Raw genomic sequence first — 21,769 nt, 5'->3', positions numbered from 1 at the left:
TTTTGAATCAGGAAAAGCGGCTTTTTCAAGAGGGAGGGAAGATGATCAACCAATTCAAATGCATCAGTTCACAAAATCCGTTTTGTATTACCAAGTGAAGCAGTTGTATTTTATAGTTAGCGTTACGGAAAGGATAATTAAGGTAAAGGAAAAGAGCCATTGGGAGGTACTCTGTCTTAGGCTGGAGGATGTTCTATGGAAGAGCTACTTAAGTTGGAGAAAGGCTCTAAGGCAAGCAATACTTAGTATTTTTATTTTATTTACAAAATTTATATCCCGCCTTTCTGCCCCCACCAAGGGCCACCAAGGTAGCTAACAAATTAAGATGTACATAATAAAATCACATTTTCTGGTATTTTGGTTCCAAACCATATAGGGCTTTGAAGGTCTACACCAGCACCCTGAATTGAGCCAGGAAGCAAATTGGGAGCCAGTGTAGATGGGCCAAGTCTAGAACAATATGGTTCCTATGACCCACTCCAGACAACATCCTGGCTGCAGCATTCTGTACCAACTGAAGTTTCCAAATGCTTATTAAGGGCAGCCTCATTTAGAGCACACCGCAATAATCCTATATAGATGTCACCAGTGCATGTACCACAGTGGCCAGACCTTCTCTGTCCTGGAAAGGCCGCAGCTGACTAACCAGTCACAGCTGGTAAAAAGGCCACAGATAGGAAGAATACAAGCAGCTGTCAAACTTTTTGAATTTTACTATTCTTGAAAATGGTGGGACAATTTTCACAATTGTACACATAATCATGGAGGGGGTAGAATGAGAGATCCACTGAGCTGCCTCTTTGGCCAATGAAGATAAGACTGTAGGTTTTGCAGGGTAGAGGGGAAATGTAGCTCTTTTTCACTCCATTCAGCATTACAACAAAGCAACACTGTAGTTGTGTGGCACTGCAAATACTAACAAGCTGGTGTGTGCTAGACAGCTGATCCAGGACAGATGTGGTCAACACATGCATCAAGCTACCCACATTCACCTAAAAAAACACATCTAGCGTTTCAGACGAATTCTGCCTAGCAGGATTCCGAGAAGTGCCTGGTATTCCACCCATATGTGCTGATAAAAAACATGCTTCAGATTTGTTTGTGTTTTATTGCTGAGAGACATTCTGTACCAGGATATAATCAGAAAAGAGAAAAACAAGGGAAAGCCTATCTCTGATCAAAGGTGAAAAAGAAACAGAAGGGTACTTTCACCATTCAGACATTTAGAGCAGGGATGGGGAACCTCAGGCCTGGGGGCCGTATGCAGCCCCCGAGGACATTTTTTGTGGCCCTCGGGAGCTCTGGGGCCCTGCCACGGAGGCGGGGTGCAGGGCGGCCCTCCCCGAGGGTCTTCCTGGGGCCGCGACTTACAGGGGTGCTGCGGCGCCCTTTGGATCTCCTCTCGCCGACTGTTGGCTGTTGGTCAGCGAGAGGGGAGGGACGCTTCCCCCAAGGCTGCCTCCTACAGCCGTGGCGTGCAGGAACGCTGCAGCACATTGTGAGCCCCTCTTGCTGCCTGTTGGCTGTTGAGCAGAGAGAGGGAGGGGGGAGAGGCCAGCGGCTCCTGGCGGCAGAGCATGCATGCGGGAGCCGATCGGGCTGTTAGGGGGGGCTTTTGTGGACTCTGGGGGGGAGGGCATGGAGACTGGGGCCCGGTCATGTGGGGCTCCATGCGCCGCCGGGTGTGTGTGTGTGGGGGGAGGCGGGGAGGCTGGGGCCTGGTTGTGTGGGGCCAGTGTGCGCGGGTGTGTGGGTGGGGGGGGGAGGAAGGCTTTTCTCTCTTTTCTCTCTTTTTCTGTCACTCTTTCTCCTTTCTCTCCCTCTCTTTCTCCCTCTTTTTCTGTCTCTTTCTTTGTCTCCCTCCGTCCTTTTCTTCTCTGTCTTTTTCTTTTTTTCTCCTCCACTCTCCATTTCTTTCTCCCTTTCTCTCTCTTCCTCCCTCCCTTTTCCTCTTTCTCTGTTTTCCTTCCTCCCTTGCTGACCGACTGTGGGCTGTGCCCCCCTGGCACCTCGTTTGCTCGGGCCCACCGCTTTCCCCCTCTCCCTCCTGGGAGGGGGAAAGCTGGGGTGCCCTGCAGGCCTTCTCTGTGTGGCCTCCCCTGGGGTTGCCAACCTCCAGGTGGTTGTGAAAACAGCAGCACGAGGGCTCACAATGATATAAGTATTTCTATTCACACGTCTGTGGTGGACTTTCTCTTGGACTTACCATTGCTCTTTAAGCATGTTCTTCATTTTGGTGTAGTTTTGCACCTTGTACTTACCTTGAGTTGAATTTATATTTATGCATGATGTAATGCTTTTCTATTTTGAGTTATAAATATTGAAAAAAATTTTTTTTGAATAAGTTGAATAGAAATACTTATATCATTGTGAGCCCTTGTGCTGCTGTTTTCACAACCTCCAGGTGGTGGCTGGAGACCTGGCAACCATAGCCTCTCCCCCCCACACCGGGAGATCTACACCTGGAATGGCCCCTGAATAATGTCATAAATGTGCAAACGGCCCTTGGCAGGAAAAAGGTTCCCCACCCCTGATTTAGAGGGAAATGCAGCCAAATAAATGTGTAGAGGTCAGCAGGGTGAAAACCAAAGCCAATGACTACTACGATCTGAAATTGTTCAGAGAGGCCTATTTTAAGCAGATATGGCTTGCAGACAATAATTTGAACTCCATCAGAGGAGAATGACACAAGCCACTTTGGGTTACCGTTGGGGAGAAAGGCGGGGTACAAATGAATTAAATAAATTAACAAGATCTTCACCTGCTCCAGTGTAAAAATCTGAGAATTTGCCAGGGTAAACATGGATGTGGAAGCCCACAGAGAAAAAGCAGCTCAGGAAGGGGCCTCGTGAGGAAAACGTTAAGTGCTCCATCCCCAGCCCTGATGTACCATCAGCTCAGAGCCACAAATTTTCATGGCTGCTTCTCGTACACACACACACACACACACACACACACACACACACACACACAGGGACTGCATTATGCCCATTTGCCACTCATTTTATGAGAGAAAATGGAAAAGAGCTCATTATCTTTTGACCACTTGGCTTTGTTTTCATACTTTTGTCACAGGACTGATGAGTACATAGCCAAATGTCAAAAGTCCAGGGCAATGATGCATGGTCTCTACTGAGGAAGTTACGTACCTTGCTTTGTTCATATTTGTCCCCAGGCTGGTGCTGCTCATGCCCTGTGTTGCCATTGGAGGTAGATATCTTCAGAGGTGGCAGAGACGGGTTATGCATTGTAGCCTTCAAAGGTTTGTCAGACCCTACTGGACCTGAGGAATAGGGCCTGGTGATAGGCTGAGGTACCCTGCTGGTCTGGGGTCTCATTACTGCAGAAGTGCTCTCTTTTCGCTGATACTCTATAGGTGACTGTAGTGCTGGAGGAAAATGCTAGGTGTTAGTACAGACCTCCCCATTTGCAACACCACAGTGCCTCACACAAAAGGCATCAGAAGCCCAAAGCCCAAAGACAGGTTTGCATAAGAGCTCCAAAAATTTAAGGCTTTAAATAATGTTTTAGGATGACTTTGGTTACTTTGCAAGGCAGTAAAGAAGAAATTTTTTTGAACAGGACAAAGAAAAAAGTTAGTACTGGCTAAACAGATTTATTATCTACACGAGAAAGAGGGTGATTTCACAGGTCTCTCCAAAAAATAAAGGCCATATTTTGGAAAATTTAGCTAGGTGACTTAAAAAGCAAAATAAGTATTTCAGTTAAGAGTTTAATCTTAAAGCAAATCATTGTTCAGTGTACATCTAGCCACTCATATCATGTTCCATGTAAAGAGAAGCTAGCAACAAGTCAGCGTGTGAGACAGACACGGGAAAGGCCTGCAACAGGAATGGTGGGGAAAAGAAGAGATTTAACCCATCAGGCCCTTTGGCTTTACAGCTACAGAGGTAAAGTACCTACCATTTAAGAAGTCCCTTTGTGTGTCCAATACTTGATTGATGTCCTGCACCCAAGCTTGCTGGATTTCAGGATTGGCTGCCTGCAAGGTGAACCTCTCTGACGTTTCCCGGTTTATCAGAAGAAATTTGCAGGGATCATTGTCCACATTCTCCTCGAGAATTAGGTAAGTCATCTGAAAACAGCCAGATAAAGCTCAGAGCCATTTCTCAACAGCAAATTAAGAGGGAAGAGTCACGCTCAGATTTCTTGTATAGCAGCAAACCCAAAAATGGCCTTCTCAAGGCAGTCCAAAACCAAAACAGCAAGTTTGCCTTTCCAGATAAGGAATTATGTGGGAGTAACATCCCATCGTCAAAGAACACTTGGCTTTCAGCACTGTTTTCACATGCTACATTAAGTATCCCAACTCCAAATTATGGCTTTCTTTAAAAGGCAATGTTGTTATGGTCAACACTGCTGATAATTAGTGAAACCCAGCTGCAGTACAAGGAGTTACTGAAAAGTAAAAAAATGCTCTTTGGCATCTTGCAAATAAATATGACCATCAGCAAAGTATTCCCTAAGAGCAAGCATTTGCATGGATGCCTGAAAACAAAAAAAAAACTTAGGGTATATCAAGGAAATTTCCTCAGATAGTTTTTCTGCTTTGGCATATCCACAACAGCCTCTGCTACCCCACTATGGGATGAGAGAGAGAATTTAATTTTTGTCCAAAGTGATGGCTGGTTTAACTTTGCTAAGTACCAAAGTCTAGTTCTCCTCCAGGTCCAATTCAGAGAATTGCTTCACATAAGTCTCCGGCCATATGCAGCTAGTTTTCAAGCTGTAATCATGTGGTACTAGGCAATTTCAGAAGGAGGAGAAACCACTTTATACCTGGAGTGATCTTTATGCACAGTTAGAACAGTTTCAATCCAGCATACCCAATTTACTGAATAGTAACCCGAGGGCCCTTTTTGTGCAATGAAAAGTCTCCAAGGCAGAAGAACTGGAAGAAGAGAAACATCCATCACCTGCTCAGTATTTCCTCTTCCAAGTCCCTTCAACTGGCTCCCTCCCCACCCTACAGGGCTTCAAACACATTAGTAATTTAACTGTGTGTACCACTCTTCCAAGGCTAAAAGACCACAATTACATCACTATCACAAACAATGTAAACACGGCAACACACAACCAACCAAATCAAACCCAGTCTTTAAAAACTACCTGAAATAACTCAGTCTTGAAAGTCCCAAAAGTCCTGACCTCTATAGGGAAGTCATTCCAAAACTGGTTATAGTTAATCATCCTGTCCCTACCTGTTAACTCGTAACATGCCTATCACCAATTTAATCTTATTTGCACTCTTATAAACATGCAGTTGGAACCCTGTGGGAAGAAGTGCCATGGGGTGGGGAGCAATCTGAAATGGGGGAAAAGAAGTCAGGGGAAGCACTCCTTTGCCCCAATTCAGTTTCTTCCAGTTCAGTTTTGCATAGAAGACGACCACAGTACTACTACTATAAATATTTGTGGAGATCTGTCGCCTGGCTCCTATTACTACAAAGGGCCATTTGCCTAATTATCTCTTTATCCCCTGCAAATTTGCAAGTGCACATGGAATGACACGTACACGACCCACACACATGCATTGCACAGCTTTCTCTGGCTCCTCACTGTTGAAGTTATCTGGGTTAGACAAGGTCATATTTTCAAAGAATGATAGGCCTGGAAAGGTTCTAACAGCGATCGTATTTGAACAGCCTCCACTGAAACATTATTTTTGTAACCACCTTTTATTATCCAATGCATCAAAAAGTAAGAACAGAAAAGATGCACTTTTAAGTAAAGTCCTCAAAATGACTCAAGGAAGCATACCACGCAACATAGGAAGCTTGCCACTGATCATAGGATCTTACCTTTATACTCCGTTTAAAAAGGTACCCAGGTGTTAAAGAGCCTTTCCTAAGAAGTTCACTCAAGATGACAATTTGCTCAAAGAGGAAAACTCTGCGTTCCTTTGGTCGAGACAGCCCGCCAGAATCCTGCTCCGTTACATAGAATGTATCCTGCTGCAGCAACTTCCCTTGAGCTGCGAGCTTGCCCTAAGAGAGAGGTTAAATGATAAGGCACAGGCAGCATGAACAAGGTGTTGGATATCCAATATCTATCAATTGCTATCCAGTAGGAGATTCCTCAAAGGGCCTGCAATCCTCATGGTTGGATTAAGTGTCACAAGGAAGATTATCAATTTATCTTCCAGGCACTGATGAAATTACAGCAAAATATGGCACATACACATATATACTGCTGTATTTGTGATGGGTGTGCCTGAAACTGTCTGTGTTGAGGGTATTTCCACTAAGGGTACTATAAAATTTTGTAAGCTTGGTTTGATAGAAATATTCCTGTTTCATTTTTGCTTATTCAGACAGAATCCATGAGACTTTAGCCCTCTGCAGACGTTATGCTGCATTCTGGGAATTCACCAGCTGTGCATTTCAGGAATGTGCACAATCATTTTATGATGTGAATTGGGCAACACACAGATTTTCCATGAGGGTACAGCTTCCATTCCACATGTATCAGATCGTGGAATGCAATGTTTTATATTTTCACTCTTTTTTTGCACCAACTTTCCCCACATAAAATGTATGGATTTTCCAACATTTGTGTGTCAACAAATCAGTATTATATGTATATTTTACAGGAATGCAACTTACTGTGTCTATAAATTACATCAAAATAAATAAATGATAAAAATTAATCTTCAATCTGAGCAATGACAACGGGCAGACAGAACACTTAAGTTCACAATGACAATATAATGAAAACAAAACAAAAAAGGCTAGTTTCACCATTGAGGTGTGTGTAAACCTAAAGCAAATCAAGTGTTTAAAGAATATCCATTTCCCCTTGGGGGGATATTGTCCATCAATTGGTTTTATGGGCTTAATATGTTTATGCCAGCTCTGTATGTGGATGCAATTAAGCATGAGACAGTCCATGATGAATCACCACAAGCTCAATGGACAAAATTTATATCAGAAATGGCTACTAGTCCATCCCCCCTAACATATAACCTAACCACATGTTCAGAGAACAATGTGCTCAGGGTCCTGAGCACTTAAAAAACAACACCCAAATGACTAGGACTTCCCCACAGTGGTCTGGCTTTCAGTAAAAGTGATTCACACTTGTACCTCAAAGCCCTGAAGGCGGCCCAGGTTCATCATGTCATTGCAGCGTTTAGGAACAAGGCACATTAACTCCACAGCTTTCTGTTGGAAAAAAGAAGAAGAAAGAACCGGAAGGAAGAATTTTAGTAGGGTCACCCATACATCATCCCTACCACCACCATTCAACCCATGGAATACAGGTCACAGTGAGAAAGCAAGTGTATTGTGGAGAGATGTAAGCAGAACTACCATTTACAGGTGACTCAATCTACCCACAAGTTCAGAGTACAATGTGCTTAAGGTGTCAAATGCTTTTAGGACTGCTATTTTATGAACACATGTGCACCGAGGCCATCTGTTTTCTGACCTGAGCATGAGAGAAATAATGGCCTACACAAAAGCCACACAGGTTCCTTGCTGACATCAGAACTATGTTCTTTCCAACACACTCTTAAAATTATGTTACAGATCTCACCTAGTTTTGTTTTGTGAGAATCTTCAATAATAGAAGGAAGATTTAAAGCAAGCACACTAACTGCCATCATAAAGACACTGGTGAGTCCCACTGAATCTAGTGGGACTTACGTTGAGTAAACATGTTTAGGGTTGCACTTCCAGATACATTGCAATATAAATGGTTTTTCATAAGGCTAGATTTTAAATTTAACCACTTCAGTCACTTTGCATCCAATGTTTCTGGAAAACAATGCAGCATAAGAAATAGGTATCTCAAGAATGATGACGAAAAATGGATCTTCATTATATTTTCTCATCAACTTGTTTAAAATTACTGTATGAATACAACAAACATACCTCTGTCTCTGAACACTCCAGCCCAGCTTTTTCACTGTATTTTAGGAAGTCCTACAGGAAAGAAAAAAACTTCCCCTTAAAATGATTCGTGAGAAGCTATCTAAAAAGATCCGAGAATAAGGTCCACTTGTCTTGTTGATTGCATGCATTCATAAAATGCACTACTTCAGTAAATGAAAACAGAGAATGGGAGAGACTTTTCTATGCACTTGGGAGAATAAATAACAGAAACAAGAACCAAAACTTGCTAATCAAAACTTGACCTATAAGGGATCAAGACACTGCATCTGAAATACAGAACCCACAGGTCAAAGACACAAGGCTTTTCCTGCGATCCGGCCAAAGGAAACAAGAGGTTCTGAAGCTTCAGCTTCAATATTTTCCATGTTTTAGTGACAAATCTGTGCATGATTCCTTATCTGAATATGGTTATAAAGTTGTCTGAAGGGCTATACACAACATTAGCTGTACTTGGCTGATTGCTTATGTATGAAAGTTTATTAGCATATATGATATATTTTGAACTTTACACAGAACTTTACCACACAATGGATATTGGTGCTACATACATTTTATTACAGTTGCATAAAATATTTGATTGTCAATTTGTATATGTAGCTGATATGGACAGAAAGCTAGAAGGAAATGGTATAAGCCTAATACTTCATTATAAAGTTCTGTATTTATGTTAATTAGGAGTAAACCCCAAGTACTGCTTTGGACTCTGCATTAGATATCATCCTTTCCCACTTGCAATATTTCTGCATGTGTAAGGGGCTCTCAGTTCGTGTGTCCCTGCTGCCTTCTGAATGGAAGCTCCTGTACTGACCCAATGTTCCACTCCCAAACGCGTGGGAAATTTTGTCAATGGCTCCAATGCAGCATGAACACACCACACTCCAGTATGCATAGTCAAACTCCTACATGTATCTAGGGTGCATTTTGATTCTTAATCTCTACAGTTGGCAACTGCTTTTTTCTTCGTTACCATTACCAGTATACAGATGTTTGGATGGCCCTTTTGCTATACAGATGTTTGGATGGCCTTTTTGCTAGACACATAACAGCACTAGCATATTTCATTTCACCTTGAGCAGAAGCTGGTACTTGGTTATTCTTTGAATGGGTTTGATTAAGAAGTCGCTGAGAGTTAGCCGCTGGGTTATTTCTTGTTGCACTTCCTGTAAAATAAGGTAGGCAATATCAATATTTAGTTGTTTCATGATAGCAGGATAACACCACTATCTTGATGAACACAGAAGCTGAACTGGCCTATAGCGGTGTTAGCAAAACCCACCAATTTAAGCATTAGCGAAAGAGACCCAAGCAGTTGTATTCGTAATTAGAATTATACAGAAAACTTCTAAACAATCACTGTTGTTTCAGAGACATTGTTAAGTGACTCAACTCAAGCCTGAAACCTCCTTAAACACAAACATTTTGTAGATTATTGGTAGTATTCACAATGGTTTGTGAGGGAATCTTGTAATTTACAGGAGATTTCTGTACCTGATGGTTGAGAATCATTTAGATATGCATACCCCACTTTTCTCACCAATGGGAATTCCCAAACAGCTCACAACATCATTCTACTTCGCAGAGTGGTTGTTGTGAGGATAAAATGTTGTGAGGGGAAGTCAGGTTGAAAAATTTGCCCAAAGTCCAGGGAGTTTCATAGCAGATTGAGGATCCCAACCTGGGTCTCCTAGATTTTAGTCCAACAATTTTTAAAATTTGATTTCTATCCTGCCCTCCTCCATCTAACTAACATCAAATTAAAATATATACCACTATCCCATGCTGGTTTAAGAATTGGAAGTACTGGGGAGCTGCCCCTCCACATGCACATATATAGCCATCTCCTGAGGTGAACATCTCTTACTACAAAGTACTGGTGTTTGCTTTTGGAGCTATTGTAAGTATTAGAGAAATTACATGAATGACACCTTTTTGAACAGTTTCTTGCAAGGCTGACCTGACTTTCATAGGATAGATTACAAAGCTCTTTCTTGGTTCCTCCCAGCTTGCATTTATGTGTCTGCATTTTATTGATCAGAAAAGAGAGATAGTTAGCTAAAGGTAGAAGGCTTGAAGCAACAGGAAAGAATCAGGGAGGACCAGTCAACTAGTGATGCCATGGAAATTGCCAGCTGTCTGCTTGGGCAAGAGAGAGAGAGAGAGGTGAGAAGCAATCTGCTCCTGAGGATGAGTCAGTGTTCACAGAAAGGCAAAGAAGAGAGGGCAAATCCAGCAACCCAAGCAGGAAGATGCTGGCTAACAGTTATTGGAGGCTACACATGCAAGCATGATCAGAAATAAGAGATTCCACCAGTCATATACCTTTAACCTGTAACATGAGGCATCCAGTGAAGAAGAAGCCAAAAACTTACCTCAAAATACGGACCATATTCCGCTACTATATATTCAGATTTTGGTTTGTTTTGACAGTACACCACATACATGTGTAATCTCCTCTCCTGTAAAAACAAAGTTTACACAGCTGCTTGAGACTAAGCCACTGACTTGTATCACTGCATGAACAGCAGCAGAAAGCTAAGAAAACCAGAAACAATAAAGGCCCGGTATATACTGGACTAGAAAGAGCATCCCTGCAGGGAATGAGTGGATGTACCCCATCGCTCCCCAGAGCAGTTAGCATCATGGGCTACACAGGCATTCCACATGGATGCCCGATTGACACCATTCCACCTGTTGGGCAAGGAAAGATGGCATGAACTGGATTGTCAGCATGTACCTAATACACAGCACTGCTGCATTCGCTGCAGAGATTTTTGTGTATTCTCATGCATACAACTGAGAAGGGTGAAAAGACGAGCAGCAGCAACAGTGCTGCTAACCGAGAGGCCTAGAATATGTTCTCTGCTTAACCACAGCAACTGTAAAAGGCAACAATTGTTCCAGCCAGCTAGAATCTCCTTTATGACAATGCTTGGTCACAGTCTCCTGTATTAACAGCCTCCAAGCTACTATTACTTCCTGAGGTTGAGATACAGGGACACACCTCAGGCCATCTAGCAAGTGCATGACGAATCGGTGATCCGAATCCAGACACAAGCCCATCAAGCCATTCACAAGGGCATGCCAGTTCTCAAACCCCAGCAAAAGTAAAAGCTGAACTTTATTGGAAGTTATGGTCTTTAATTTCTTTGAGGGTATACATCTGTTTTAACTTAGCTGTTTTCATTAAGACACACATCCTGCATGTACGCACACCAGCTCCAGTCAGGAAGGAAAACCCTACACAACATTTGAAGCTGCTTCCTGGGCGGGGGGGGGGGGGCTTTCAAGCCAGGATTCCCCACTGAGTCCCGCATGCATTCTGTTGAAGTGCCAAAACCATAAGTGTAATAATTTAACACATCGATATTTGTCATATTTTATTTTTTGTTCAGAAAGCACAAGGGCTTGCACAGAGTTTTATGATTTTAAGGCAATCCAGACATTCAGTGCTCTAGTATACTTAATTCCAAGATCGATGTTTAGTTGTTTTAAAATTTATGACACTATTCAAGTCAGAACAGGGCTATATTAGGAAGTGATTATTATTATTTTTTTAAAAAGGTCTGACTTACATGCTTGATGAACAGCTGTGCTAATCGGTCATGCTCCTGAAGGCACTTTTCCAGTTCAGCTAGAAAAAAGCTGCAGTTAAAGAGAAAGGGAGGGGTAGTTTCAATCTCTCTTTTCAATACTTCTTGTTCAAATACTACATGGCTTTATATAGCTGCACCACAGCAGAAGAGTTGAAGCCCTCTGAATTTCTAGAACAAAGCATATGACCTCGGAGTAGCTTGTTCATCTGGATTTTTGAGAGGAATTTGACCACCCCCATCAGTTGCAGCTGTGTGAGAAAGTGCTTATCCATCTACACTCTCTCCTCAACTCCCAAGCATAATTTCTCCAAATCTGGAAAACAACTGTAGCATGGCTCCTATTTGCTGCTTCGACCCCATACATAGAATCTTATGAAGCATGAAGAAAAGGAAATTCTGTAGAATTTCTGAAGTGTCGTGAAGAATAAAACAATAATGGGTTTCAAGTCCAGGGTCTTGCGCCTTTCTCAAAATGCCAAAAACCAGCTACTTTCCTTATTAAAGAAAGAAAAGACCACCTCTAGCCTGCAAATAAACAGTGCTAAATGCACACTGCTTTTACAGAAGGTTGAGAAAGTAGAGAGAGCTTAGAGAAGAAGCATTCTGGTCATTCATCATCCTGCATATTACGATGACAGCATTTTACTTCTTCCTCACTATGCACGCTAAAAAATCCCCATTTCAATTGGACTATCACCTTCAGTATCCTCCAAGTTTACAGGAAGTTTTCAAATCAATTGGCAAGCCTGGATTATTGAACACCATAATTTGATCTGAATGCCAAAGTCCATAGGTCCCCCCATGACTACAGGTACATGATTAAAAAACAGGAGGTCCTGAAATGTAATCAGTAATTGTTCTGGTCACCATGTGCTGGAGACCAGTGAAATGCCATTACTCTGCATAGTAAGACCTGAGAAGGGGCTGGTCTCTGCCCTCCCCCATTTACATGGCCTTAACAGATGGATAAACTGACACTGTGAACCAGTTGCTTATTCATACCCTTGTGTTGCAGTATTCCTGTACCGAAGCATTTGGCCAGTCATAAATGCCAAGTAGCTTCCTGTCATCGGTGTTTAATCATTCCCCCTTTATGCAACATCTCCTTTGCCTTGTTTTGTGAGTTGCTGTAATCTTTGGTATATGGAGGCAGAATGTAGCATGATCTAAAACTGTAGGGGAGCAGTCTCATTCCAGGAGCATTTTCCTCCCCAAATACAATTAATAAAACTTGTGAACTGTGAAAAGAGACATCAGCTGTCTATGTGCAGCTTCCTCATGGCATGTTCCCTACAGAGAAACCACATTTGAAAGCCACAGCATATGCCTTGGGGGCATTTAATTGTTATTATTTGGGTCTTGTGCCCGGAAGAACTTCTGCAAAGCCATCATGGAGAAATCTGCATGCACTGTACACTAGGCATGCTGAATTTGGGCTTGTAAAAAAGGTTCTGATTTTTAAAACATTCAGTTTTCCATTAATACAGTTCTTTAAAAATCCCCGGGTTTCATCCCGTTCACTTCAGCAGCAAAAAGAAAAGAATGCCTTCCACCACAAAAAATAATTTTATCAGTCAGAACAGGGTGAACCATAATTTTCAAACTGCATCCCTAGGACGCTTCTGGCGTATTTCAACGCAATGTGAAGATGGATTACAAGCTTTCCTGAAAGATTTACCTACCATTATCGATTTTATTTCACATTGCACAGCTGCAGAGAACACTCAAATACATTTTGTGCCTCATAGTACTGCAAGGCCCAGAAGTAGAACTGCCAGCCTCCAGGGGTGGCCTGAAGATTTTCTGAATTAAAGAAAAATCCAGACTGATCTCCAGACTACGCATCAGTTCCCCTGGAAAAAATGGTATGTTTGGAGGCTACACTGTATGGCATCATATTCCCCACTGTACACTTGGGCTCCGCCCCCAGGGTTCTTACCTGCTGCCTTCGTCCTGGCGTCTCCCGCAGAAGAACTAGGTCAGCCTCAGAATGGGCAGGGACGCTTGGAGAGCACTCCTTGCATCCCCTCTCTGCCCTTGGACTTTCTGCCTGTCACTTTCTCTGGGCTCCAGGCCACAGAGACCTTTATCGGCTGACCTTTATCTCCCTTTTATCTCTGTTCTCATTCCATTCCCTTGGCTCCTCCCAGCCCCCACACCCATCACCCAGGTGTTCACCCCTTAACCCTTCCGCCCTAGCTTTCCAGTCTCCTCAGGGGCAGGACCTGGTCCTTCCTTCTGTTGTGGGACTACTTGTGAGTATCTTGCCAGTGGTCCTTCTCCCTTCCTTGCCACCTGGTGCATTACCTCCCAGGTGTAGGCTTTCTGCTGGTGCCCCTCCCCGTTTGGCTGCCTGTGGGTTTGTTGGGCTGCCAGCTGTGAGGAGGTGGGGCCAGCGATCGCCCGGGACATCGAGGCAAGGAGTGGAGGGGGCAACGGTGTTGGCGGAGTGCTTCGACCTGGGGCCTCTGTCAGGTAGGTGTCTTCACTGGCCCCAGCACCGGCCCCTTGTCCGCTCCCCTCCCTTAGGGTGTGAGCTGGCGGAAGAGGGCCTCAGAGGCCAATGTTTCACCCCTTGCGCCCTGCCTCCCTCACCAGCGATGCACCCCACCTGCCAATCAGCAGGCCTGAAGCCTGCCGCAGTGGTGTAAACCCAACTGGAGCTATCCAGCCTTCTCTGCTCCATCGCCCCGGTCCTCTCCCGGTGGGGCCTGGGCCTGCTCCTGGGTTGCCCCGTCCCAACCGCCCAGAGGGACGGCAGGGTGCTGACGATTGCCTCAGCCCCCATGGCTCTGAAGTCCAGGTCCACGCCAGGCATGGTGCCGACAAGGGAGGCCACTATGCCCAGACCCCCACTGAGCTCCCTCCATTCCTGAGACACCATCCTCCCCAGGTACCACCCTACAAATCTCCAGGAATTTCCCAAGCTAGAGCAGGCAACTCTACCCAGGCAGCCTGTCCAGGGCCTCAGAGTCCTCCTCGCAGAGGATCCTGGGGCAGAAGAGCAATCCCTCAGCAGCATTGTGGACAGGGCTCCCTTAAGGCAGGAAATATGGAATCCACTCATCTAGCCTAATGAAGATTAAAGGGACAAATGTCAGATCTGTAGTACTTCAAACCCATATGGATGAACATGGTTCTTTAAACCCCTAACTTGGAACTATCACACACCAACCTGACAGACTACGTATTTTGAAGTCTTCCAAGTGTTCAGAAGCTTCTAACATGGCTCTGACTTCAACCATCCCAGTATTTGTAGCACCACACAGGAGGAACGTACGTACGTGTGTGTGTGTATGTGGGGGGTGGTGCTGCTGGAAAGTGGTTCAGCCAAAATTGGCCCCTCACCACCTCTATTTCCCCTCTCCTACTTCAGGACCCCACTTTGCCCTTTATGCTGTTCCTAAGGGTCCAACATCCACCACCCCCACACACACCATTTCAGAGGTATCTGTGAGCTGTGCTCTGCAAGGATACCTCATTGGATACAGACCAGTATTTCGGGTCAGAAAAAAATATTCTTTTATATTTGAAGAAAGAAATCCTACACATTCAGAAACAGTTCTTTAAAATGTTATAAACTTACTCTTTGTGCCAATCATAAATCTGGTGAATATTTCCAAATACCATCTTATCTTTCCCTTTCATATCTTCAGGGACACCCTTTTCTTCTATTCTTTTCATGAATCCCTTTAATAGAAAATCAGCGATTATGCAGACTGGAACAAGACTGGAACAGGAACAGTAATTAAGTTCACTTTTTATGCCAGGGAAGAATAAGCTACATGTGCTATTAAGTGGGCTCTTTTCCCTGCTGAGTTCCTGCAGTGCTGTAAATACCGTCATAATTTCAATTTCTAATTTAAGAACATTAAGGTTACACATCATGTTCAAGTGAAATTTAAGGACTCGCTACATACCTACAGAGCAAGTCAGCAACTGAACTTTAATAGTAACTATTAATGTGTGATTGGAATAGTTTGCACAGACAGTTTGTCAAAATGTTTCTTGCTTGCCCCTCGGAAGACAGATAAATTAGCCGTTTTCAGTTCATGAAGAAGACAAGCGTGCAGTGTCACTCCTTTACCGAAGAAACACTTAATTTGAGAAGTCACAATGGAAATATATCCAGTGTAGATTTTAACTCACCTCCACCACAGTTCCTAAGTCTTTGACGTAGTCTTTCTCCGTTTGTACTAGTTCATTTAAAACAAACCTAGAATTCAAAAGATTTGCATGTTGTAGTGGTCAAGGTAAGTACCTGTCAGGTAGAGATTTTTTGGAATTATTTTCATTAGAGAAGGGCAACACCAGGACAATTCAAGTTAATAGGGATCCTTGTTTAGTGGACAAGCTGGGGTACACAGAAGTTATATCCCCACTGATATGGGCTGAATAAAGTTAGGTTTGTTCCAAGAAGCAGAGGCCAGGCGAGAAGTGAGAAGCCAGGTGCCTGCCAAGATTTTTAGACTTTCAGGGCAGTTCTGCTGTGGAACTAACACTGGCCAGGACTGCTGCTATACTTTTGAAATGTTCTTGACCTTCACTCTGGTCAAGTGACATTTTGTTTCCACTAATACACCAAGCAGCCAAAGCTCTCATCATTCTGGCAATGAAAGACTGACCCTACAGATATCAACTTACATTTTCCACAGTTTGCAAGAAGGGAACCACGATTACAGGCATGCTCCCTGACACTCCTGTTAAGCAGGGATACATATATTCTAAGGGTGCATGGCTCAAGCGTGGTACTTGGTACTGGGCCCAGAGTTCAGGATCTTCAGAACCTCAGCTTGCATTTCACTTTTTTAAAAGTTTCTGGATCTTAAGGCTGTGAATGTATAATAAGAAGTATGTAAAAAGTCACAAAAGACAGGAAGAGGAGTGAGTAGGACTTAGCTTTTAAAAGGGTCAAGGGCCTTTGGGGATCTGCAAATCTCCTTGGCTATGGTTACCAGCAGTAGATTTATGCAATACAAATTTGGTTTTTATAATCTTGCAGAGTATCTGATACAGCTTGTCTGTGTGTAGAAACTGGATTTTTTTGGTATGTAGTTTTTGGGTGCTTTCAAATGATGTTTAGTTTTATATACAAGATCTGCCGATGCCTGAATCCCCTAAAGAATCTACAAGGGACTTACAATGGCAGTGTACTTGGTAGGCTAGAGAATAAAAAGTCCAGTACACTGTAAGAGACAAACATGGACACTGAACAACTAAAATCCATGCTCTGTTTAAGCATATTGATCAACTCAGCCACTATCTCCCTCCTCCCATTGTGTAATTGGACACTGGTCGCTGCACTTCAGAGCTTCTGCTATGACAGGGGGAATCCACAGACATCTGGACTCTACACTTGCAGGTGACCAATACACATCCATATGGGGCAGCCTCCTTGCCCAAGGGACTAACTGATTTTTGACACCATGGCAAGCTAAAAGAAGCAATAAGTCATGATACTGGGATCTTATCATAGTTGCAAAGTCCCACTGTTAAAGCATTACGTCTATTCACCTAGTGCTGCATTATTCATGTATACTAAAAGTAGACCACACATACAGTAGTGTCTTATCAGCCTTAAATTCACTCATAATGACATATTTCCATAGTACAATGGAGATTTTTTAGATGACTTACATTCTGCCTCGCATAGCTTTGGCTTTTTGTTCCTCTTCAAGGTTTCTTGAAGGAGGAGTTGAAGGTGTCACAGTTTCATTCAAACATCCAGTAGCATCTTTTAAGCTTCCTCGGTAGGAGCCTCCTTCTAATGTCTTAAAAGTAAAAAATAATAATAACCACAACAGATTAAACAGAAAAACAATCCATGGAGTATAGAGCTACCTTGTTTCTCAGGGTAATGGGAAAAACAGTAAAAATTACCCTCCCCCCAATTACATTTAAATCTGTGCTTGGCTTATTGGAATACCATACAGCAGAAGACATATTCAGCACAGCAGAACTCACATTCTAAAAGCATTTCATGCATTCTCAACTACTACAGTATTTCCTTAGAATATTCTGAAGTCTTAAATATGACCAGCAGGTAAGGTCTCTTCTATGAACTTCTTGCAGGTTGGTTCTAGTCCTTTGTGTATCTCACCCTCTGATCTGCTCTGCAACAATTTTATGCAGATAAAGGCTGCTCCCTCATGGAGGCATGAAAAAGGTACCCCTGCTATAGAAGTGGGCAGAGACTATATCTGCATGCCTTTCCCTGTACTGCTCTCTCCCAGTGCCACCTCCGCACCTCTTCCTCCCTTGTGTTTGTGCACAATTTGAAGGCACAGCAAAATTCCATCCCCTCCTCCATGTATTGGCTGAGGGCAGAAAATCCACATAGAAGCCCTGCCTGCAGCCACCCAATATTTGCCTACTTAAACCTAATCAAAGGAGGTTTTTGTTTGACATGATTCGAACAGGGAAGCTCTGGGAGCCTCATAAGTCATGTTCAGCATGACAACATGTGGAAGCTCCCCCCAATGCCAGGGCATTCTGCTTTCCATTCAGGGTAAAAACCCTGTGTAGAAGCAGTCATAGGTTAGCTTGCAGTGTCATGATTGGGGTATTCTACAGCAAACAGTATCCAATCTGTAGTTAAAGGCAGATTTATTGAAGCAGCTTATTATTCGGGTGCATTATTTAAATATGCAGTCAGTTTTTTAAGTTGGATTTCTGCACAGCTGTGCACAGGAACAAATCCTGAACTATTTTGACATTAGGAAGCAAGAGACGGAGCTGCTACCCACGTAGGTGATAACATTTGAAAGTAATGCTCATCATTATTTGAAGTGCAAAGGCAACAATTAAAATGAAACAGAGGGATTTTCCCCAGGAAGATATTAGTTCAGGAAGATAGACAGTGGAGATATTAGTTCAATGGTAGAGCACGTGCTTTTTATGCACAGAGCCCCAGGATGAAGCCAATGCATTTCCAGTGGCACGGTTGAATAGTACACCTGCTTGTCTCGGGCAGCCACTGCCTGTCAGCCAAGACACTACTAGGCTCAATGGGCCAATGGTCTGATTTAGCATCTTTTAGAAGTTAGCGTTCAAGATATTTAAAAACCTCTATACTGTAGACTCTCCCTCCCTCCTGGAAGCCCAAATATAGCTCATTAAGAAATAAGTCTACTTCAACAAATGTATCTTAAAAAAACAAAACAAATCTTTTAAATATCAACATGGCAATACTGAGCTGGACTGAGAGATATGGGAATGAGTAGCCATAAGCATGCCAATTATGCCCATATTTGGGAAAGATACAGATTATGGTGGTGATTCAGCAGACAAGCTAGGAAGTGCCCATTCTCCTTGGAGGATCAGGCTTGCCATCCTGGGCAAAGTGGTTACTTGGAGGTCCAGGAGTACCCAGAGTACCTCTTCTCTAGCTTTCTGCCACCTGTGCCAACGTCAGGTTTATTAAACTGATAACTTGAAAATTGACTAACAATTACTAAACATTCAGCCGCAGTAAGTCTCTAAATCAAAATCCACATCAGTCAATCAATAAACTAGGCCAAACAATAAACTAGGCTAATCTGAGCAACCATGGCATTTGCTTTTTTACTTGATATTGTTAGATATTTTTATTGATTCAAAAATTAACCAGTTTGCCTTTAAACTGTGCATCTTTCTGAAAACTGCTATTGAAAGTACACACTCACATTTGGTAAATGAACAAAGATAAAAATAATCTGCAATCCTATCCTTATGTACAAAATCTGTATGCTGTTTCCATATTTCAAAACAGTGTACAGGTTTTTAAAAAGCAAACTAGGAAAAATAAAGTTAACTTGTTAAAACACAATGCCCTGACTTGGATAGTCCAGGCTAGTCAGATCTAGCCAGGCTTGTTAAAACACAGTTAAATAAAGTTAACTTGTTAAAACACAGTCCTGGCTAGTCTGATCTTGGAAGCTAAGCAGGGTTGTCCCTGGTTAGGACTTGGATGGGAGACCAGAAAGCAAGTCCAGGGTTGCTATGCAGTGGCAGGCAATGGCAAGCCACCTCTGTTCATCTCTTGCCTTGAAAATTCTACAGGATCGCCATAAGTTGACAAACTTGACTGCGCTTTCTATCATCACCATCAGCAACAAGGCAAGAGCTAGAGGTTAACTGCTCACAAGTTGTTCTAAGTAAAAGCTTAGGCACTTACAAAATATTTCTAGAAATAGAGGATTTAATGAAACAGCAAATTCCAGAGTTCTGAGGAATCACAGAAAAGGCCCCACTACCTGTGAGGGTAACCTGCCTTCTCCGATGGAATTTGCAGCACAGCCTCTGTAGCTCATCTTAAATCACAGGGATTCACATGGGTCTAGACAGGCCTTGAAATACTTAGAACTGAATAACCTTTGAGCTTTAATGGCTAAAGGTTTGTCAGTCTGTCTAGGACATTTCATAAGATATTTATGAATCCATCACTGTATTTTGATTGCCACCCAAAGTTCTTGTAAAAAGGTCTATTATGCTGAAAGTCTGGCTTCATGAACCACATAATGACCATCATTTAAAGCATCCCCCAAATTGAATCCTCATCCAGAAAATACATGCTCGTAAGTGAAGAAGGCATCAGCTGAGGTTCTATCTAGTACAAGCAGATTCAAGTGCTTGTAGAAGTGAACTCTCGACACCCCCACCCAGCTTCAACCCTGTATCATCCCTGAAATGGTGGCTCCAGGAACAGTGCTGGGAGCAAAATGGAAGAGGGGGGATTGCTGAAAAATCACTCCCTCCCCACCCACCTTTTGTCACCATAAGATGCAGTTAAGACCTAAGACATCAAGTTTTCCCAGCGTCTTTTAGAAAACTTCTCTCCAGTGTAGCTGTTCATTGGTATATGAAAAATGTTACTAAAGACTGGCACCATGATAGGACAACCAGTTTCGGTACTGTTCTAAAGCTTTAGTAGATAATTACAGAACATACTGGATTACACTATAACCCCTGGCCATCATCAGCATAACAGGACAAACCAGTGGGGTACCAGTGGGGTACAAATATCTGACCGCAGTTTTAGCAACCAACTGAATATGGAACCAGCACGAGACCAAAAATGGATACTCAGCATCTACACAGGGTAACAACAATGGCAAGGAAAGCAAGGAGAGCACGGACAGTGAGCAGAAGAACAAGCTGTCAATTTATGGTGTTGCCCTCCAGGATGTTTCTCTAGGCAAGATCCCAGGACTCCACACTTACCAGCTTGCTTTTGACCAGTTTTTCTATTGCACTGACAAGATCCGCAGCAGTGGGGACATCGGAGGTGCTCTGTCGAGCAGCTAGCAAAGAGGAGGACTGCAAGACACCAGTGTGCAAAGGAACAGCAGGTTAGCAGGGATGAGAAGGAATTAGGAAAGCCAACAGGCCAGCTGTTTGAAGTCACACGTTGGGAAACAAGCAGGAACACACACAGCAGGAGCATGAGAGATCAGGGGGAGGTTGTCACACGCACAAGGCAACATTTAGCATTCGTACTGGCAAAGCAGAGAACCAGCTGAGGAATTATCATTAGAACTAACATCTGGAGGTGTTCAGGAATTTTTCCGTCAGTATCTAGTCATATAAGAGCCAGTCATATAAGACCATGAAAGAAGTAGAAAAGCATCTTTTGAACCATTACTAACAATTTCATATCTTGAGATGTTAAATCTTTGTAGAAGTTCTAGAGAAAAAATAAAGAAGGAGCAATCCTGAACCATATCTCTGGGACGCTGATGTCTCAGCTACTAGCATGTAGAAGAGAAAGGAACTTTTCTCCTTGCTAACACCATTACTAAAGCTTTAAAACAAAAGCTAGGTGTTGAACATCTTGGTGAGATCCAACTCCCTTTACCATCATAAAGACACGAGTGGCAAAGGTACAACCTCCTGTAGATCTTTTGAATATCAGACTGTCTCAAATGCCAGTCTTCATAAAGATCATTTCAATCCATTATACGTTACAAAGACATGCCTAGCTCCATTTCTGCTTCAGGCCTAAGACAGTAAAAGCAACTTTCCTCCGGATTCATCTTCTAGTTCACAAAATGGTTCAGAAATGTCAAGACCTGAAAGCAGAATGTACCTTCTAAAACACACTGTTACCAGTTTACACGCCTGTTCCCTAATCACAAATTTTTCCGTAAGCCTGTCCCACGTTATCTGGGCTCCTTTCCACAAGCCACCTTTCTTGTGGAATAAGTTAAGAGCAAGATGACCAAGGTACAGCTCATCCTGAAAGTTCTTCAGCAAGATACAAGGAAAAGGTGGCCTGTATGT

General features: G+C 43.0%; 1 protein-coding gene across 6 annotated transcripts in view; it reads right to left on the bottom strand.

Moving 5' to 3' along the window:
- KALRN (kalirin RhoGEF kinase) overlaps positions 1 to 21,769 on the bottom strand; it is a 381,465-nt gene that overhangs the window by 39,529 nt on the left and 320,167 nt on the right. For 3 of the 6 annotated variants that reach the window (XM_056861631.1, XM_056861625.1, XM_056861630.1), the window contains 12 exons: positions 20,711 to 20,806; positions 17,147 to 17,280; positions 15,659 to 15,725; positions 15,096 to 15,199; positions 11,489 to 11,558; positions 10,286 to 10,372; positions 8,984 to 9,076; positions 7,896 to 7,946; positions 7,107 to 7,184; positions 5,823 to 6,008; positions 3,925 to 4,096; positions 3,150 to 3,388 (listed from right to left, as the gene is read on the bottom strand). In XM_056861631.1, the coding sequence (XP_056717609.1) occupies positions 3,150 to 3,388; positions 3,925 to 4,096; positions 5,823 to 6,008; positions 7,107 to 7,184; positions 7,896 to 7,946; positions 8,984 to 9,076; positions 10,286 to 10,372; positions 11,489 to 11,558; positions 15,096 to 15,199; positions 15,659 to 15,725; positions 17,147 to 17,280; positions 20,711 to 20,806 (1,377 nt within the window). Of the gene's footprint in view, positions 1 to 3,149; positions 3,389 to 3,924; positions 4,097 to 5,822; positions 6,009 to 7,106; positions 7,185 to 7,895; positions 7,947 to 8,983; positions 9,077 to 10,285; positions 10,373 to 11,488; positions 11,559 to 15,095; positions 15,200 to 15,657; positions 15,771 to 17,146; positions 17,281 to 20,710; positions 20,807 to 21,769 lie in introns of those variants that run through there. The other 3 variants (XM_056861626.1, XM_056861628.1, XM_056861629.1) reach the window with 2 other exon arrangements.

This window comes from Euleptes europaea, chromosome 15 (genome assembly GCF_029931775.1).
Source record: "Euleptes europaea isolate rEulEur1 chromosome 15, rEulEur1.hap1, whole genome shotgun sequence".
Classification (NCBI taxonomy): domain Eukaryota; kingdom Metazoa; phylum Chordata; class Lepidosauria; order Squamata; family Sphaerodactylidae; genus Euleptes; species Euleptes europaea.
The sequence above is the reverse complement of the archived record's forward strand: the minus strand, read 5'-3'. Positions and strand labels throughout refer to the sequence as shown.